At 41.7% G+C, this 20,624-nt stretch overlaps 2 protein-coding genes across 8 annotated transcripts in view; one reads left to right on the top strand and one right to left on the bottom strand.

Moving 5' to 3' along the window:
- The window catches only part of LOC124150607 (nucleolar protein 16-like), a 37,296-nt gene that overhangs the window by 10,493 nt on the left and 6,179 nt on the right, over nucleotides 1–20,624 (top strand). For 2 of the 3 annotated variants that reach the window (XM_046522558.2, XM_046522560.2), the window contains exon 6: nucleotides 19,977–20,132. The exons of the other annotated variant lie outside the window; for it this stretch is intronic. In XM_046522558.2, coding sequence (XP_046378514.1) covers nucleotides 19,977–20,132 — 156 coding nt within the window. The remainder of the gene's footprint in view (nucleotides 1–19,976; nucleotides 20,133–20,624) is intronic. 3 annotated transcript variants of the gene reach the window in all.
- LOC124150608 (testicular haploid expressed gene protein-like) lies at nucleotides 1,503–19,608 on the bottom strand. 5 transcript variants are annotated; one of them, XM_046522562.2, is made up of 8 exons: nucleotides 17,838–17,990; nucleotides 15,668–15,709; nucleotides 11,271–11,301; nucleotides 10,585–10,647; nucleotides 9,839–9,976; nucleotides 7,356–7,493; nucleotides 4,311–4,566; nucleotides 1,503–3,388 (listed from the first exon to the last, which is right to left on the bottom strand). In XM_046522562.2, exons 1-8 carry the CDS (start codon nucleotides 17,842–17,844, stop codon nucleotides 3,095–3,097), a joined length of 969 nt encoding a protein of 322 aa, XP_046378518.1. In that variant the 5' UTR covers nucleotides 17,845–17,990; the 3' UTR covers nucleotides 1,503–3,094. The 5 variants fall into 5 exon arrangements, with proteins under 5 accessions (XP_046378518.1, XP_046378517.1, XP_046378520.1 ...); XM_046522561.2 differs by having other exon boundaries at nucleotides 15,668–15,712; nucleotides 17,838–17,988; XM_046522564.2 differs by lacking the exons at nucleotides 15,668–15,709; nucleotides 17,838–17,990 and adding an exon at nucleotides 19,536–19,608.

Below are 20,624 nucleotides of genomic sequence, written 5' to 3'. Positions count from 1 at the left end.
TTGCTAAATGTCCATTGTGAAAAGAAACTTTGGCTAATTGTCAGGATTGGTAAAAATACTTTGATAATAGTCTTTGTTATGGTTTAATCATGACTTTTGTGTCTACTAGATGAAATGTGCACATCCACTTAAAAGGGCCCCTCATTCCTTGTCATCGAAAAAATTATTCTGACAAAAATTGTTTTTGAAGGCAATAAATCCTGTTGAAGTTCAAATGTGATGTTTGTTGTGATTGCACCTCATTGTGTGTTAATGTTATATGAACATCGTTTTCAAACCTCACAGTTATACAAAGTTTTCTCATCAACTGTCACAGTGGACATTTAGACAAAGTCTTGATTTGTTCCAATTCACCAGAACCAATGGCTCCCAGAAGCTTGTATAGAAAGCTCATTGTGTGTTTTGCGATACATTCTCTGAAAGTATAAACATGATAGACAAGTTAACCAACTGGCCCCCAACATCCAGGCAGGCCCTCTTTCTAAGGCAGGCCCTCCTTTTAAGACATGGCCTCTATGTCCCCACTGGGAAGATTCCACCTTACAAATTTCAGGACTTGTAAAGTTCCAGGGAAAATAGGTTTTCAGCAACCCATGCTTGTCGTAAGAGGCGACTAACGGGATCGGGTGGTCAGTCTCGCTGACTTGGTTGATACATGTCATCGATCCCAATTGCGTGGATCGATGCTCATGATGTCAATCACTGGATTGTCTGCTCCAGACTCGATTATTTTACAGACCGCTGTCATATAGCTGGAATATTGCTGAGTGCGGCGTTAAACAACAAACAAACAACAAATTTCAGGTGGGATGAATAGTGAGTTGTTGTTGGAGGCCAGTTGTGTGCTTGTCTTGTGTGTGTGACACAAAGAGTGTTGACATTGAGGATGCTTATCTACAGCTCCAGCAGCCTCGGGATCAAGGCGTTGACTTGTGAGACCGAACACATGAGTCTGGTGTGTGAAAGCTGCTTGTTCATGTGGTATTTTGAGAAAAACTACATAAAAACATCCACCACTCAAGCATAAAGCTTAAAAAAATAAAACAATAGGTTCTCGGGCAATGGCTTATAAAAATATTGTGCGGGTGGGCGGTGTTTTGGAGAGGGGGTTGTGGGTGTGGTTCTTGTTCAAGCTAGTATGTAACCAAATTTTGTGAACAATAATTTCCGGGAAATCATGTTGAACTTAATTATTGTCACATTTCACTGCCGGGGTTTTGTGTATGAAATGCAAAAATTTAAAGATTTTGAATTTTTTTAAATGGAGATAAGAACAAAACATTCAACATGTACCTGAGAACAAAGACTATTATTTTTTTTAGCAGATATTAAACGGGGAAGTCAGTTAGCCTGGTGGTTAAAGCGTTGGGTACAATGTGTTAAGTCCATTTCTGGTGTCCCCTGCCGTGATATTGCTGGAATATTTCTAAAAGCGGCGTAAAATCAAACTCACTCACTCATTCACTCACCAAATATTAAACAATGAATCACAGACCCATTCAAATGTTCAAAACAAAAACAATTTATTTACAAGCACATAGACTGAGATATGTTGAAGGTTATCAAGGTTATTGCAAATAAATAAATTTGTCATGGAAAAACACTGACACGCCCCTCTGTGACCATTAGGCACAGGAACTATTAACACCCATATTCACGCTTGTTTCAGATTGATGAAATTATGGTCAGTTATTTTATGTTGACACAATACAAGTGACAACTGGGGATGTCATCAGATTTCAGACTAAAGTTGTTTTGAAAGGAAAATGTTGTAGGAATGAACCACAACAGTTCCAACTGCATGGCAGCTGTTCTTGTATTACATTCAGCCAGTTATTACAATGTTACATATTACAGTCATTTCTTAAGTGATTCACATTGCCTGGAGACTGGTCTGTCAATGGCTAGCGCTGTGCATGTTGTTCCACAGTGATTATGATTATTTAGAAAATAAATATAAAAATATTACGCATATACCATATTTAATGTACAAAAGTTTCAGGCTGGTATTATCATGGCTGCATCGAAAAGGCAGCAATAATATTACATCAATATACACAAAATAAATACAATCAACTCCTGTACAATGAAAAAAAACTGTAATACTGAATGGTTTACGTAATACTCTCTCTTAGGCTCAATGATAAACTTGTCCTGCAAAATCAGTGATGAGATTTCTTGGAACAAAAGAATCACATGATGCCATAACCAGCAATGCCAACCCTGATTGAAGCTTTGGAGTATTAAGTGCGGAAAAAGGAGTAACATTAACAATACCATTCATTCCCTGTCTGCACCGCAAAGATTGACTGATAAAATGTTTTGAGTGTGTTTTAACACAACTCTCTGTCCAAGACCTCATACCGCTGAGTAATTGATATTTTAACACTGTGAATTGAAAGCATGGCTCTCATTGGTCAGCATAGTCTTGCTGTAGAATGTTACGGTTGTATTAACAATTTGCTGTCCATAATTATGCATGTAAACAATTTGCGAATCATGATTTGCAGGGGGACAAAGTATCAACAAATGTTTAAACTCAAAATCAGTAAATATGCCAAAAATTGTAATGGTTGGCATCTCTGTAGAATGACTACTGAATTACGATTGGTAGTCTAGAAATGTAATTTGATGGTAACCAAGGAAACAGAAGTAAACATTAGATATTGCCACATTAACGATAAACATAGAAAACGAACAGCTGAAATCTTGGGAGTAGGAACTCAAAATCGTATCATTTGTCCAGTCAAAGAAAGCACAAATAATGGACAAATGTATTTCACCTGGCGCTGACGCCTTATGAAATGAGTTGTCTGTCTTCAGGTGGTTATTCTGAAAACAGCAAGGAACCATTCTTGTGGAAATCATAGGCATCAATTGACATTGTTCATCAAAAGAGATTAAGAGACTCTGATAAAACTACATTATCAAGTTTGAACACTCCAACACATGTATAATGTTGATGGCATTTCTAATTAAAGTTACGTTCTTTAAATTCACATTTTGCTTATTTAGAAAGTTATGTCCCATTTAGCCCTCCGTTCAATAATTCCTGTTAACCCTATATCCTGTAACCCCCTGTACCCCAGCCATTTTAACCCCTCTGGATGGGTTGTGCCAAGTCCTCGATTCGCCGAGGCACCACGCCCTTCAGAGCCGATTCTCTCACTACAAATGCATCGGGATTGAATTGCACATGGTCCATTGATGCTCGCACAATAGGTTGTGAGAGTTCATCCAATCGGCTTGAAGCTACTGCACGTTTCGCTGCTCGTGTGACGGGCCATTCCACCTCCTTGGCAGGCTGGAAGCCCTCGGTGGTGCCCTTGGCTCGGGCCAACTCCATGCTCCTGGTGCTGGCTGAGGAGTTCTTGGCAGCAGCACTCACCTGTAATAAATTCAAGATGTTCAGAGTTTCAGATACCGTGAAGATCCGGGTTAGAATAGGTCTTCAGCAACCCATGCTTGCCGGAAATGGTGACTATGTCTGTCGTAAGAGGTGACTAACAGATCGGATGGTCAGTGCGAAAAAAATAATACCGTATTCGACGTAATAAGCGCCCAGGGCGCTCTCAAAATTAGAAATAGGGGGCTCTTATTAGAATATTATTTTGGTGAAAAAAACAGAGTTAAAGGATAAATTTCGTGGTTTATGCTGACAGCCTGAAATGTTTATATACGACAGATATATTTTTCCAGAATTTAATTGCCCATAATTAAGGGTGCATGTAAGACACGAGTGCGTATTATACGCGAATAAATAAGTCTTGCGTACATTGATCAATCGGAAGGGGTGCTAATTGGGATTGTTCACTAGCCAATATGTTAGCAAATATCGCCGTGGGCGCTTATTAGAGCGGGGCGCTTATTACGTCGAATACGGTATATAAATTGTTACAGAATTATTATTTTGATAATTTGTCCTGTTGTCCCCAGAAATAAATTGTTTGCTGAACATGATTGGATGTTCCGATAAAAAAGTGTTGTGAATAAAACCTTAGGGTAGGAGGTGAGGTGAGGTGAAATTGGGTTTAACATCGCGTCCAAGGTGCATGCACGTGTGTGTGTGTGGCTGTTTGTAATAGTCCCGACTGATGCCGATTTATAGTGCTAGCTCACTGAGATACTATGCTGCAGTTTAACATGAATACCCCACTCAGACACAGGACCCCTTAATGCCGAGAGCCAGACAGGGTAACAACAAGTACAACCTATTAACGTCTATTAGTATGCTGTCATATAGATGGAATATTGCTGGGTGCAGTGTTAAATAACAAACAAAGATGGGTCAGACATATAGTTATACATACAGTCCATTGTGGTTCTCTGAAGGGCCCCGGGTTCCTGTCCTTGGGTGTGGCGAGAGATTCGATCCTCTCGGATGTCCGAGCTTTGAGTGCAGGAGAAGGGATGACAGTCTGCACCTGTCTGCTGGACTGGAAGTCTTTATGGTAGGGTTTGTGTTGTGCCAGTTGAACTGTGCGGGCTCGGTCTCCACACCCAGCAGCGCCTTCATCCACGTCCCAGATTGGACTCGACCTGCCGCAGCTGTAGAAGAACTGTGGCCTGGCAAATAGAAATAGGTGTGAGATAACTGAGATAAATGGGTGTGAGATAACTGAGATAAATGGGTGTGAGATAACCAAAAAAATGGTTGACATAAATGGATGTGACATAAACGAGGTATTTGGGTGTGAGATAACTGAGATAAATGGGTGTGACTTAAATGAGATAAATGGGTGTGAGATAACCAAGATAAATGGGTGTGAGATAAATGGGTGTGAGATAACCGAGATAAATGGGTGTGAGATAAATGAGTGTGAGATGACCGAGATAAATGGGTGTGAGATAACCAAGATAAATGGGTGTGAGATAACCTGAGATAAATGGGTGTGAGATGACCGAGATAAATGGATGTGAGATGACCGAGATAAATGGGTGTGAGATAACCAAGATAAATGGGTGTGAGATAACCTGAGATAAATGGGTGTGAGATAACCGAGATAAATGGGTGTGAGATAACCAAAAAAATGGTTGACATAAATGGATGTGACATAAACGAGGTATTTGGGTGTGAGATAACTGAGATAAATGGGTGTGACTTAAATGAGATAAATGGGTGTGAGATAACCGAGATAAATGGGTGTGAGATAACCGAGATAAATGGGTGTGAGATGACCGAGATAAATGGGTGTGAGATAACCAAGATAAATGGGTGTGAGATAACCTGAGATAAATGGGTGTGAGATGACCAAGATAAATGGGTGTTACATAACCAACATAAATGGGTGTGAGATAACCGAGATAAATGGGTTTGAGAAAAATGGGTGTGAGATAACCAACATAAATGGGTGTGAGATAACCGAGATAAATGGATGTGAGATGACCGAGATAAATGGGTGTGAGATAACCAAGATAAATGGGTGTGAGATAACCTGAGATAAATGGGTGTGAGATAACCAAGATAAATGAGTGTGAGATAACCAACATTAATGGGTGTGAGATAACCAACATTAATGGGTGTGAGATAACCGAGATAAATGGGTGTGAGATAACCAAGAGAAATGTGTGTGAGATAACCGAGATAAGTGGGTGTGAGATAACCGAGATAAGTGGGTGTGAGATAATCGAGATCAATGGGTGTGAGATAACCAGGTTTTAGGTTTTTTTTCATGTCACAAGGAACTTATAACTTATGTTGAGATAAGTTGTATTACTAGATGCATGATAACTGGGTTTGAGGCTACTCTTTGTTTTTTGTAGTTTAACACCACTCAGCAATATTTCAGTAATATGAGCATCAATCCACACAGTTGGGATACAATGAGCTGCATCAACTACGACAGGGAGCTTGACCACCAGATCCCATGAGTCGCCTATTACAACAAGCATACGTTACTGAAGACCTATTCCATCCTGGATATTTAAGGGTCTTGAGTTTACTGCGATTACTAGATGTATAATAGCTGGGTTTGAGGCTACTGGGATTGCTAGATGTATGATAGCTGGGTTTGAGGCTACTGGGATTGCTAGATGTATGATAGCTGGATTTGAGGTTACTGGGATTGCTAGATGTATGATAGCTGGATTTGAGGTTACTGGGATTGCTAGATGTATGATAGCTGGGTTTGAGGCTACTGGGATTGCTAGATGTATGATAGCTGGATTTGAGGTTACTGGGATTGCTAGATGTATGATAGCTGGATTTGAGGTTACTGGGATTGCTAGATGTATGATAGCTGGATTTGAGGTTACTGGGATTGCTAGATGTATGATAGCTGGATTTGAGGTTACTGGGATTGCTAGATGTATGATAACTGGGTTTGAGGCTACTGGGATTGCTAGATGTATGATAGCTTGGTTTGAGGCTACTGGGATTGCTAGATGTATGATAGCTGGGTTTGAGGCTACTGGGATTGCTAGATGTATGATAGCTGGGTTTGAGGCTACTGGGATTGCTAGATATATGACAGCTGGGTTCAAGGCTACTGGGATTGCTAGATGTATGATAGCTGGGTTTGAGGCTACTGGGATTGCTAGATGTATGATAGCTGGGTTTGAGGCTACTGGGATTGCTAGATATATGACAGCTGGGTTCAAGGTTACTGGGATTGCTAGATGTATGATAGCTGGGTTTGAGGTTCCTAGGATTGCTAGATGTATGATTGCTGATTTTGAGGCTACTTAGATAACAAGATGCATGATTGCTGATTTTGAGGTAACCGACATTACTAGATACATAATGATTGGGTTTGAGATTAAGTACACATTAATGGTTTTGAAATTACTAGGATAAATATGTACTAAGGGACAGACTATTTGATATTCTGGGGGATTTTGTATCGAGATTAGATTTCTTTCAGCTACTGCTACAAATACAAAACCATTTTTTTAATTTAAACCTATGAGACTTATTTTTATAAAAAGAATAGCGCAATGCAACAAAATAATTTTTTTGGCAGGTAATATTTTTTTTAACAGTCTGAAGCATAGTTATTCTATTCAAGAATTTTCGGGGAGAATTTATTGTTTTAGATACCCCCACCCCCTAGAATATCAAATGGCCGGCCCTTAAATAGGTATGATATAGCTAGGTTTTGGAAGACAAGGGTTAACTGAGGAAATATTGTTTTGAGGTGATAGCCTTAAAATGGTGTACTGCCTGTTCGTTTGTTAAGTTAACCCAGTCACTACAATAACTATCACCAGAGGTTTCAAGAAATAGATTTGTTAACATAGACAAGTGTGACTCTATAGAAAATGAACTATTGCTTTATTAATAGTTCACAATTATTAAGAAAGACATTGGTCTGAGTCAAAGACATAGAAAAAACAGTGCAGGTTGCCATGACTACCTGTGTTCCATATATTCCTGATGTGACCTTTTGGGTTTGGCCAGTTCCATGACTCTCTGCGATGCCGCCGACGCCATGGCTTTAGGGCTTACGTTCCATAGCACCGACGATCGCCCACAGCTATAGTAAAACAGGGGGCTGGAAGAGAAAGAGGTTACTGTGCATTTTCAACTGTTTATATGCTCAAGTACAGGTATTATTCTTATTTTTTAAAAGAACGCTTCCGTGGTCTAGTTGATATAGCGTCTGCCATTTCCATCTCGCCTTCACCCAACTAAAGTTCAAATGATGACTGGGATTTATGAAATGAAAACGAAGAAAACATCACTAACTTGGAAGCCAAACGAGTGTCTTCATCGATAAAACGTCTTTGCAAAAGGATTGTCATTTGAAAACATTATTCTTTTTACACGTAGAGGCACCAGGGTGCGTTTCCCTTTACGCCCAAAGCGTTACATTGCACCTTAACAAAATATCATGAAAAGTTGTTAATTCAGTGAATTGGTATATAAGTAAAAGCCTGTGTTCGCCAGCGTCTCAAATAGTTCAAGATGACATCAATCAAAAAACCGTCAAAAAATATCTTTCTGTTTCTGAATAATCAAAGACGTCCTCTTGATACGTTATCAGTAACATCTTCAACACTTACTGCCCGTAGCTATCCGCTGTGTTCTCCTCCCAGCCCACAGAATCGGACTAACCTGGCCGCTACCTTGTTGCCAAGTGAAACAAACGCTACACTGACTCCCTAAACGTCCCACCACCGGTGTGATTAGACGAGACCTTGCTAAGTCCGTTAACTGAAGCCTGATTTTGTTGGGGTGGGAGACGATAATTCTAGGCTCAGATCAACCCGATCAACTATGGCATCGACCCCACCACGACACCCCGATCTCCCGTCGGTGTTGTTACAGATGCATACACGTAACACTGATTACCTATTGAAGACGCTTGGCTCAGATCCATGATAGCCGTAAGTCCGTGAAGGACTTTTGTTGCAGGTGGGTAGACATAATGACGGATTGATACACGGCTATCATCGAGGTGTATTAGTAACAGTTGTTGTAACACGAGTCGTGTATTAAGAAGCTTACCTTGCACAGCCCATTGCTTCCTTTCACACATTACAAGAGTGTTCTTAAGGGGACTGTCGATGACACTGTGTCTGTTTCTGATAAGGACTTACGGGCATTTGGTTCACAGACTACTGAAGCGTGGAAGACACGATCTATGGTCACGTATCCGATGCCTGTTGCACTTAAGGACATTTCATACGGTAGCCCGGATTACGTAGGATTCATTCTAGGCACGGAATCAATTTGTGAGTGGAGATTATGAGAAAACCGAATGCACTAGAGCGTTCATGTACCCAATCCAAACGCTTGCTGAACTATCCTGATTAAGTTCTACAGATTTAATTTGATAAGTCAAAAGTTAGATTTGATATCTATAGGCTAGATGACACCAGATCGTATTATTGAAAAGGATGTTTCGCGCCTTGCATGTCCCTGTAAGCTTCGTTGTATGTTAAGAAACATCGTCAATTCTTCATAGGTTTGTAAATTCACTACGTTCCTAGACTAAAGAAAGTAGAGTATTGAAACCCTTGAAGTATTGACGATGAATCAGCAACAGACCAGGGGCCCGTTCCACAAAGCGATGGCAGCGCTACAACTGTCGTAAGTCTATGTTGGAGTATGGGAGTTGCGACGGACATAGTGCTACGATAGCTTTGTGGAACGGGGCCAAGGTCTAAAGCTGCTGTTGACCAATAGTTTGGTGAGTAGTGAAAACCCAAGCCTGACCTCTACCTTCATGCACATTGTCGTAAGAGCCGACGAACGGGATCGTATGGTCAGGCTAGCTGACTTGGTTGATGCATGTCATCGAATCCCAATTGCGTGGATCGATGCTCATGTTGTCAATCACAGGCTTGTCTGGTCCAGATTATTTACAGACCGCCGTCTTATAGCTGTATTATTGCTGAATGCGGCGTTAAACAACAAACCTTACTGCATACACGTGTGTTATTTATTTGGTTCCATGACGCCGGAAGGAAGGACAATTCGTGCAAGAAACGCGTTAAGAGAAATTGGTGATGGGCCTTGTTCAAGACCAAGATGGTCCGTTAGTTCTATGTAGCGGTACCTATAGATGGTTAGTCACGCTGAACATGTCCATTGATGATGTCCCCTGCCGTGGTAGTGTTTGAATATTGCTAAAAGCGGCCTAAAATGATACTCACTGCACAGTAAGCCGTTAGGGAGCCATGGTATAAGAGACTAGTGATCATGATCAGGGCGAAGTTAGGATTCGAATCTACACCCAGCGGATCCGGTCAATTACAAGGAGGCAACTCCCACGCCTTAGACGACTGGCCACAGGTGCACTCCCAACACTAGTTTGCTACTTGGATGAATGATTTACATTAACGCGACAAGATAAAAATATGAAGATGCATTAGAGACATAAAGGGAACTAACTGATTGTCTATGTTGGTTTCTTTCTGGAAGTTCCTTTTTGGTGTCGCTAGCTCGGACACCCTGTTTGAAGCCAGCGTTGTCATGGCAGACTTGGGGATTGGCCAAAGCATGTCCTGGGTGCCCCACTTCACATTCGGCCTGAAAGTAAACAAGCCCTCCTTGCGTTAAGCTGCACATCGACATCGGCTGTACATGGCAACACGGTTGGACGTAGTTAGGCATGAAGTGGACTGACACTGGGAAGTACAGAGTGATCTACTGATGGACATACGTGACAAACGAGTTCACAGACCTTCGTTATGTACATATTCGTCTTGTATCTACTCAATAAATATTTGGAAACGTACTGTTCTCTTATTTACACGTTGATACAGGAATTGTGTAATTTTAATTTTAAGCTGTTAAGTGGGAATACATGGGTTGTTTTTGCTTAGAATGATCAGATTACTTGCCGACCACATATCTCTACCGTACCTTCCAGACAGGGAGAAAAGGGAAGGTGTACGCTGTCTTTATGAAGCCACAGTTTTTTAATCTTATATTTTCATGTTTAATTTATTTCTTAGACCGGCTACTTTTCAGTATGGGCGGCGGCCCCGTGAAACGAAACATGTGTGGCCTGAGCACTTAAAGACCACTTCTTGTAAACACATTGTACGATTTCTCTGCCCGGAATATATTTGTGCTTTTGCCAATATGGTCATATGGGATCATGTGTTCATTGATTGTTCTGTGACATAACTTACCCAACGCTGGTCCACCATTCTACCTTAGGTTCCTTCGGCTTGGACAGCTGAAGGAGGCGGTCCCTGAAAGACAATGACGTCGTTAGCGCTGACATGGCGATGTATATGTACATAGTATCCTACTTAAGAAATAATACCCGACGGCAGTTTTTTACGAATATCATGATTTGGACTTTGGGGGAAAAGCTTGGCAACAGTAAAACCTAGTGTCTGATATCGAGTGGCCACCAGAAATATATCAATATTAGATCGATATTAAATTTATTGGGCCAGGGTGTATATCGTGTTAATAGAGTTCGAGATAACTCGTTTTTCTGTCACTTACTTTGGGGCGGCTAAGATCGATCTCAGTTAGTTTGGCAGTTCCCCTCATCTAGAATTGTTCAGAATAATCCCAGCCAGAGGCTTCAGATAGTCCTGCACCATGACCGTGGAATTTATATCTTTTAGGTATTGTTTTTACTAAAAGCACAGGCAAGTCTAGATCAAACTAACCAAGTCTAGTTTGCTTGATTTCACATCAGCAGAAGAGGAAAGGTTCTTTAAAAAAAATTAAAAAAATTAAAGACATTTTTTCAATGACTAAGTGTTTGTCTGCCTTTCAGATAATGTTGCATAAACACATCGGGGGTTCAGTGGGAGTTTGTGATTGGTTTATCTGATGGAACATTATGTAAATGTCTTACCTTCCTCGTTCCCGAATTCGTTCGAATTCCGCTGGAAAGAAAAGCACAGTTCGGGTTTAAAGTGGGAACAATGCGTACTTTATCAATATGATTCCGCTGGAGTGCCAGTCTACAAAATTGAGGCTTTACGAAGTTATGGATGTTAAAGATGCAGAAACATGAACGAATCCATTGAAACCTTGAACAATTTAAATCTCTGAATACACGTTTACCTTTCACACCTGTAGGTAGAAAATACAACGTGGTTAGTGTGATATTGGGGAGGTTTTTGTTTGTTTGTTGTTTAACGCCGCACTCAGCAATATTCAAGCTATATGACGGCGGTCTGTAAATAATCGAGTCTGGACCAGACAAACAAGTGATTAATATCATGAGCATCGATCCACACGATCGATGACATGCATCAACCACGTCAGCGAGCCTGACCACCCGATCCCGTTAATCGGGTCTTACGTCAAGCATAGTCGCCTTTTACGGCAAGCATCGGTTGCTGAAGACCTATTCCAACCCTGGTCTTCACGGGTCGTTTGAGGAGGTGGCCATCGTCACCCGTATATGGTAGGGTTGCGTGCCGTATAAGATCGGGTTACATGTGGTATTGGGTAGGGTTTCCGTATTAACGAGGTTTCAGGTTATGCAGGTCACAGAAATATTGTGGACAATACTGAGCTGTACTCTCGTACAGCTCCATACATAAGTCTCCATGTGTATCTACTTCAAAGTGTCCTGGCTACACACACGCGGGGCTGTGTGACTGAGTGGGGTGGGAGGGGATTAGGTGTACAATATTTCACAGGTATGGCCTGGGGGGTTGTCGGCGTTAATATCCTGTATTGATGTCGTTCATGTTGTAGCGTACGGGAAATTTGACAGAGTGGCTTAATTCGTTCAGGCCGTCATATGTCTGGAATAGTGCTGAGTGCGGCGTTAAACAACAAAGAATCAAACAATTTGTTCAGGGAGTGAGGTGGGTAAGTTAGCATCCATGTTAACCCAGCAGTGCACGCGATGACGTTATTTAAATCAATGAAATGGGGATATGATCCAGTGGGGTGGGGGGAAATGATCCAGTAAACTCTTTAATATTTTTTTTATGTTTCACACTGTTGAAAAAATTGCCGCATAAACTACATTGTTGTAAGGTGGTTATCTTAAAAAGATATTCAGGCGCATAGTTTTATTTAAAACACATATCTAATCTCCAGACAAAATCACAGCCCCCAACCCCCCAACCCCCCGAATATCAAATGGTCAGTCTCTTACGTGTTATTGCAGTGCATGAAACCCGTATCACACCGTGACTTCCAGTAACAAGAGTTTGTAATTTGGCCCTAGTGACATGCGCGTCTGACGTAACTCAGTGGTGGAGTAATTGTCCGGGCCTACTTTCACGACCCTTTGAGTAAATGTGTTGTAGCATTGAATTTTGACTTTAGCAATTCGTGACAGTTATAACAGTTGTGGCGATACGTTGTCTCAGGAAGGAGGACTCAATGAGGGAGTCACAAAACGCTTCGAGCGTAGGACAAGCCTAAGTGTTTACGCGACCCACGGCTATCGTAACTGTAAGATTGGCCATGACGTATCTCACCGAAAGTCCCCGAGCTTCACGACACTTGTGTTGCTGTTGTCTGGTTGATCCGTCGTCAGGGTTTGCGGTTTAAGCTTGTTATTATTAGCATGAATTAAGGAGAATAATGATGACGTTTCACGATACTGATTCAGGGTGTTTAAGGATTGTTATATATTTCTCCTTTGTTGTGTCTGCGGTTTGCTGATTTATACTTGAAATTAGCAACTATAAACATCGATTGTTTTGCACCCCAATCCTTGAAATAAGAAGGCATATAACCACGATCTCAAGTATCAGGTCCCGAAGTTGCGTGTCTATGTGTGCAACTTGTAGAAGTGTGAACTGCGGTCACGTATGTTACTGTACGTATTATTGACAGTGTGTATTGATTATCTCTCACGGCGTGATCAAGGCCGGGATCAGGCAAGAAATGCACCCGCTCGATTGCTATAGGTTGACGTATAGCTAAACACCGGTAACCGTAACGTTTATTGACGTTTATTAATAATGACAGTGATAGATGTGTAAGATTATCTTAGCAAAACTGGGGGTTACAAATTGTCACAGGACGTGTCAACTGTCACGTTATTACGCTGTAACAAAAACTCGTTAATCCAGACATTTGTTAATGCGGACAATTTCACTGACACGGTGCCTTACGTATTAACGGGGTTACATTTTAATGTGATCTCACTTTTAGGGGGCGTTATTCTGATATCCTATAGGAAAGTGAGGATATGTGATATTACACATGTGTGGCGTTCTGGACACCCTCAAGTTGTTATATAACATTTACATTGTTGAACTAGCTACCAGACCATATGACGATAATGTTAATGTAACGTCGGATTGGTGCATTGGCTAAACCTCGTCTCTGGCCAGATATGGTAAATCTGTCAATAAGCTGCTGAAATCAGCATGTCGAAACGTTTTCTCTATAACCTACGTTCCACGTTAACTCAGAAAGGGACGACGTTAACAGTACTGCTAACATTCAGTCATGCAAAGGGCGGTCGGGTAGCCTAGTGGTTAAAGCGTTCGCTCGTCACGCCAAAGACCCAGGTTCAATTCCGGACATGGGTACAATGTGTGAAGCCCAATTCTGGTGCCCCCCGCCGTGATATTGCTGGAATATTGCAAAAATCGGCGTAAAACCATACTCACTCACTCACTCACTCAGTCATGCAGGCTCTGTATATACTTTGGTAATGGACCGTCACTCGTGGGGTACGTCATGCAGACTTTGTACATGCCAGGGTGATGGGAATTACACTCACGGGGTACGTCATGCAGGCTCTGTATAGACTTTGGTAATGGACCGTCACTCGTGGGGTACGTCATGCAGGCTCTGTATATACTTTGGTAAAGGACCGTCACTCGTGGGGTACGTCATGCAGGCTCTGTATATACTTTGGTTATTGACAGTCACTCGTGGGGTACGTCATGCAGACTCTATATATTGGGGCAGTGGGACTGACGCTCGTGGGGTACGTCATACAGACTATATACTTTTGTAATGGAGCTGACTCCCTTTGGGGTACGTCATGCACACTCTGTACATGCCAGGGTGATGGGAACTACACTCACGGGGTACGTCATGTAGGCTCTGTATATATTGGGGGCAGTGGGACTTACGCTCGTGGGGTACGTCATGTAGACTTTATATACCGGAGTGATGAGACTGACGATTGAGGGATATGTTATGCAGACTGTATATACCGGGGTAATGGGACTGATATTCGTGGGGTACGTCCGAGAGACGGGGCTGAGTAATTCTATTGCCACTCTGCTTCATTGATACAAGATCTCCCAGGAATTGACAAGGACACTTTAGGTCTGGACATGCGTTAAGGGCGGATTCAGACATTTCCAAACTCTTTTAAGAGGGAGACCTCCACTGTTACAACGCCAATGGCACACTGTCATTTTGGCACGGCTGGGATCAGCCGAAATGATACGTGATGCGACCATATTACAAAATAGCCCTGAGCATTCACAAAAACTCTTGTTGGCATCTGTTTTCTCATTAGTGCATCGATGAGATTACAAAGGCAATGGAGTTAACTGACTGAAATAGTTCATTTTACACCCTTGCCGAGCTAGGCTGCAATTTCTGGGCTCGATCGTAGCGCCACCAGTGGCTATTACGTGTTATGTCCCTTCTATGGCCATCGTATTGACCAATAAGATTCCACTTCTCATATCACTTGCATTTGCTTCCAACAAAATGGCGGCCACCAGTCAAGACGATCTGATCGATAATCAAAATGTATATTGTAAAACAACGGGTCTTACTTCAAATCACGTGAGCACCTTGATTAAAAACCTGGAAATATTTGGAAAATATCTGTTGACGCAGATTTGGCTGTACACATGCTTTACAAATCCTGCAATCGACCGAAATCTGCACGGCAGTTGACGAATCGGATGTCGATTTCGTGACGCGATTTTGATTTGACTGTGCATAGACTCGTTAGATATAACTCCATAATTCCAGCCTAGTTCGGCAAGGGTTGGAAATGGACATTTACAGTCAGTTAACTCCCTTGCCTTGGGAAGATGTGGTCTGGAGAAGGAACCAGGGAAAACAAGTGCAAAAAGGAAGGTTGAGGTTAAAGAAATTCATATATTCTTAAATGCTGTTTTAACACTCCCGACATATCATTTAAGGGTCATGCATCAGAAACATTAGTTGTCACTGAAATGTCTGGGTGAGGTTTTAGGATTGGTCTACGTCAAACAACAAAAACGGATTATTCAACAAACGAAACACGTGTAAATGCACGACATTGTGGGTTAAAGGTTACAGGTGCATCGAGACTACCTTTGTCGGGGAAGCCTTCTCCACGCGAGTACGTCTCGTCTACTTCTATGGAGAAAGAATGACGTTAGTGTCATGAAATATGCATAATGAACTTGTAATGTACACATGGCCGAGAGTGCTGGAAAGAAAACACCTGAATAATGTTAATAAACAAGAATAGGAGAACAATCTACCTCGATCAGCAATGGCTTCGTTCTTCCTGTAAAGCAAAGACATGGCAGCAAGCTTCAGTAACCGTAAGTGTGGGTATGACAGGACTGACAGTGGAAATCAGTGTCGGAAAACTTGGGTGTAACATGGATTAGCTGCACCCCTCGACAGAAACCCCTCCGCCCGCCAGCAACGTGCACCCATGTTTCTGTTATCTTTGGTAAGGTAGTGCCAACGGGGAGTCATGTGACCATGCAGTTGACGGCCAGGGGCGGGTCGTGCTGGGGTCATTGATGAGTCTACGTTTGAAGGATTGTTTCATTGTCTGTTTACATTGTTGAATGTAGCATGGATGGTAGGGGGGATAGCGTTATCATGTATGTGTATTGACGAGAAGTTACACTTGTGATAGAATTACCCAGGCATACCCAACATGAGGAGCCTGTCGTGTTTGCCAAAACAGTTCATCTTTTAAGATCCGCGGCCCCTTGTCACTTCATTTCACTTCCCAACCCGTCTCTTCCTAACTAGAGGCCGACTCTTATCAGTTCTCAGTCGCACCTATCTCCCATCCACCATCTCTCTATACATGTCTTCACCTATCTCCCATCCACCATCTCTCTATACATGTCTTGTAATGCGAGTGTCTTGCAAACAGTTTTCTCACAGATCACAGATCTTAGTCGGAGGTTTAGGGGAGTGTGTGTGTGTGGGGGGGGGGGGGGGGGGGGGGGGGGGGGGGGGTCCTGACACCACCCACCACCACCCTTTTTGAAAACCAAATGTAGTATGCTGTAGGCAGTAAGATTATCTGAATGGAATTTCTTATTCTGAACCCCTCTATTATAGAATTGCTTGATCCGCCCTTGCAGATAACACATGTAACTTGAAATGCCTGGAAGTATACTGTACTGTGTACTGTTGATATAGTTTCTGTCTATGGGCATGTTTACAGAGAGAGAGAGAGAGAGAGAGAGAGAGAGAGAGAGAGAGAGAGAGAGAGAGAGAGAGAGAGAGAGAGAGAGAGAGAGAGAGAGAGAGAGAGAGAGAGAGAGAGAGAGAGAGAGAGAGAGAGAGAGAGAGAGATCAAATCTATAACGTAAAGTTTATGTATTATCTGACAGGGGACTGGAATATGCAACTTTGTAGTTTCAAATATACATTTATATTTAGGATGATGTATGTGTGTGGGAGGGCAATTAATATTTAAGCCATTAGCTGTTGCGATACCAGCCAATGTTAGTGTATGTTTGGCTTCCTTCAGTGGTGATATTATACTACAGGAACAGCCTTGTGACCTCATGGCGACTAACATAAGCTGAGATAAGGTGGACTTATAAAACATTAATGTAGATGGTAGGATTGCTTTTCAATCAGTCGATATTAGCTGACAGTTTTGTCAGTGCGCCTGTTCAATTAATCAGTACTATTGATCGCCTGAGTCGTACATTGTTGGGAGGGTCATCTGAACATAGCAAAAACAATATTTGATCAGAGTATATGTCTGTATATTTAATACTATTTGGAATATGAATCAATAATTTAAACATGAAGTGTTTTCCTTGATACTTTCACACATTCAGTTTATAGAAACTTCAGATTGAAAATGACCATGACGTTAATTATCACTTTTGCGTTTGTTTAACATGCTACTTACATAGAATTATTCAATACAGTGTATCAAATATTGCCAAAAATGAACTGGTCTTCTAAATTTCATTAATGTGCTTACTTTAAAATAAATATTGATGGCTACATCAGCATATTTTAAATGGTCCAGTGACTTATTTTTATCGACTCATACCAGTTTAGTTTTATTGACTCGTATCTGATAAGGACTTTTGCAGAGCATTCGTCGACTTGGTCCGTCAATTAATCACTCTATCAAAACTACCCTTCAGTGGTATCGGGTTTCATATAAAAACCTAATATCCATGAAGCTGAAATTCTAGCAAGCCATTACACGGATCATATACAACCGAATTTGTCTTCGTAATAAAATACAGTAATATGATCCTACCTGACATAGCTGTGTTTGTTTCGGGGGCTCTCAGTGCTTGTTCCGCCTGTTCTATCTCGTCCCTCGGATTTGACTACTCCATTGTAGCAGCTCGGCTCCTACACCGGCGTCACATAGCAACACACGCGCTTGTTACGTCACGTGACTCTGATCCTCTTAACACGCGATCATTAGTTGGATTATCGAGATTATCCCAGTGCGAACGCTCGCTAGTTTAGAAGGGGGAGTAAGGGAGGGTGGTCTTAGCGACCGATAAGGGCGGGATATTGGCAGCCGGTTACTAACGCCATGCCTGGCGTGAGACTATCGCCTTGACATGGGAGTGTGGTAGGATAGTGTCGAGGACTTTATCAAGCAAAAGGGACACTGTGTTTGTTTCGTGAAATAAAAACTTGTTGTTTTTAAGATGTGTGAGAGCCAATTCATTAACGAGCTTTTTTTGAAGCGATACATAAGTATAGCGAGTTTATTTAACAAGAATGTCCATTTTTATACTAGAAATCATGAACATAATGCATATCCTAATTTCTTATCAGGAAAGTCCATTTATGTATACCGTAAATCGTGAAATTAATCCATCTCCTAATTAAGGCCTTTGTGTCATGAAATTAATGCGGGTAGCATTACCTTTAATCTTGAAAAAACTTATCAGCAAATGATAACCCGAAGACAATAGGCTTAGAATTCCATGACTTATTATTGGGTGATAGCATTTCAATTGAATAATATCAACACAAACCTAACTACAACTGCTTGACATGTGATCTAACTTTAATGACATCAAAAGCAGGAAATTCCATGTAAGGCCTATTCAGATAAGATAGGTCAGGTCGACAACGAAGATTTACAGGTTCCAAGTGTTGATGCACTTGTTATCGCAATCATCTGAACGTAATGAGCAGTGTTATGTATTCACCACGACTGCTGTAACTGCACTGTTTCACACCGCTTTCAGCAATATTCCAGCAACATCACGGCGGGGGACACCAGAAATGGGCTTCACACATTGTACCCATGTCGGGAATCGAACCTGGGTTTTCAGCGTGACGAGCGAACGCTTTAACCACCAGGCTACCCGACTGCGAGACAATGGGAAGAATATAACACATTCAGCAACTGACGACTAAGGGAATCGGGTGGTCAGGCTCGCTGACTCGGTTGATCCATGTCATCGATCCCAATTGCGTGGATCGATGCTCATGATGTCAATCACTTTATTGTCTGGTCCAGGCTCGATTATTTACAAACCCCCGTCATATAGCTGGAATATTGTTGAGTGCGGCGTTAAAAAACAAACAAACAAAAACCTCCCCAATATCACACTCACCACGTTGTATTTTCTACCTACAGGTGTGAAAGGTAAACGTGTATTCAGAGATTTAGATTGTTCAAGGTTTCAATGGAGTCGTTCATGTTTCTGCATCTTGAAACAACAAACCAACAAACATGGTGATATTGTTAGATATGGACAGTAGGGCAAAGGATGACACATGGTAGTTTTGCTTTATAATTCCCAACAAGCGCTCGCTTTTTCATAGCTCACTTAATGAAATGGAGACATATGTAATCTTTGAGTCTTAGGAAATATATGGAGACTTTTTCAAGCGAAAAAGGCTCAAGGTATTCGCTTTTCGGCCATATAAAAAACGAACTGTTTTTATCATTTTAACAATGATAAATATTTGCATCCAATCTTACTTTTCGTGCCTTGTGAAATCCCGGTTGACATCTCTACATGATACCATTACACGCGCGTGCAGCCCGGGCATGGAGGTTCGTCTGATTGTGATGACGTCATAGAAATGACGTCACTCTTTGTTGTCTGATCTGTTGACATACTCGCGGTATTCGCATTTACGAATGAAATCTATTTTGGGATTAGCAATACTGATGTTATTCGTAAACATAATAAGACTCATTTCTTATGGCTAAGTACATTTAGATATATGTGATACATTCCTGACGCCATAGATATATGACGTCACAATCGCTCCTCCAGCACAAGCCGGCGTCAATTTATCTTGGACAGTTCGGCGACGATATCAACTGTTACAGACAAATTGTATGCTGCTGTTGGTGTTCAAGGTAAATGTTGATCAAACAGTAGGTCCTGATCGTGTTCCCTGTCTTCTTCTGCAGTGTATCTGTCCCCGCTCCCTGGCACCGGCGTCGTGGCTGAAGTGAGGATGGTCGCCGGGCGCCGCATCACACGGGGCTATGAGGCTGGGAGGAGGAACGGACACTACAACACCACCCCTCCCCGCACCGACAGCAACAACAGCACTGGGTCGATGGGTGTGTGGTTTGTAGATGACGTTTGTGGTTCCTTGTCCAATAACGGTTATCTCTTTACGTGACCTGATATTTTCATGAGCTGAGCAGACACGAGAGAAATTGATTACTTCACAAGAAAAGACAAACGTTTTGTTAATTGTGTACTTTATTGTTGATTTGTCTCATGTGTCTAGTGTTATTAAGGAAGACAGTATTTCAGATTAAGACAGTATTTCATCACTCAATACATTATAATGTCTCATGTAGCATATTCCCGTATCAATCATACCACCGTGCTATTGTGTCATCTCAAGCCGTGGAGTAGAGTGGATTGAAACGGATCGGGTGGACAGGCTCGAGCTTCAGATAACCCGCTTATTTGCGTAAAATACCCCCCCCCCCCCCCTCGAATATATTCAAACTCAATAGGTTCAATTAACTTGCCTACAGAAACGCATGCATTAAATGAAAAACTCAAATGTATAAAAACAGCACGCGTAAATACCCAATGAA

The sequence above is a fragment of the Haliotis rufescens genome, unplaced genomic scaffold (assembly GCF_023055435.1).
Source record: "Haliotis rufescens isolate VD_foot unplaced genomic scaffold, xgHalRufe1.0.p SCAF_75, whole genome shotgun sequence".
Lineage (NCBI taxonomy): Eukaryota > Metazoa > Mollusca > Gastropoda > Lepetellida > Haliotidae > Haliotis > Haliotis rufescens.
This window is presented reverse-complemented; position numbering and strand designations above follow the sequence as displayed.

Bases quoted from the DNA above. Each gene is read 5' to 3' on its own strand.
- LOC124150608 (XM_046522561.2), bottom strand. The intron at 10,648-11,270 runs GTAAGACATTTA...ATTGTCTTTCAG, and splicing joins CGAATTCGGGAACGAGGAAG to GGACCGCCTCCTTCAGCTGT. The intron at 4,567-7,355 runs GTAGTCATGGCA...TCTATTTGCCAG, and splicing joins CAGGAATATATGGAACACAG to GCCACAGTTCTTCTACAGCT.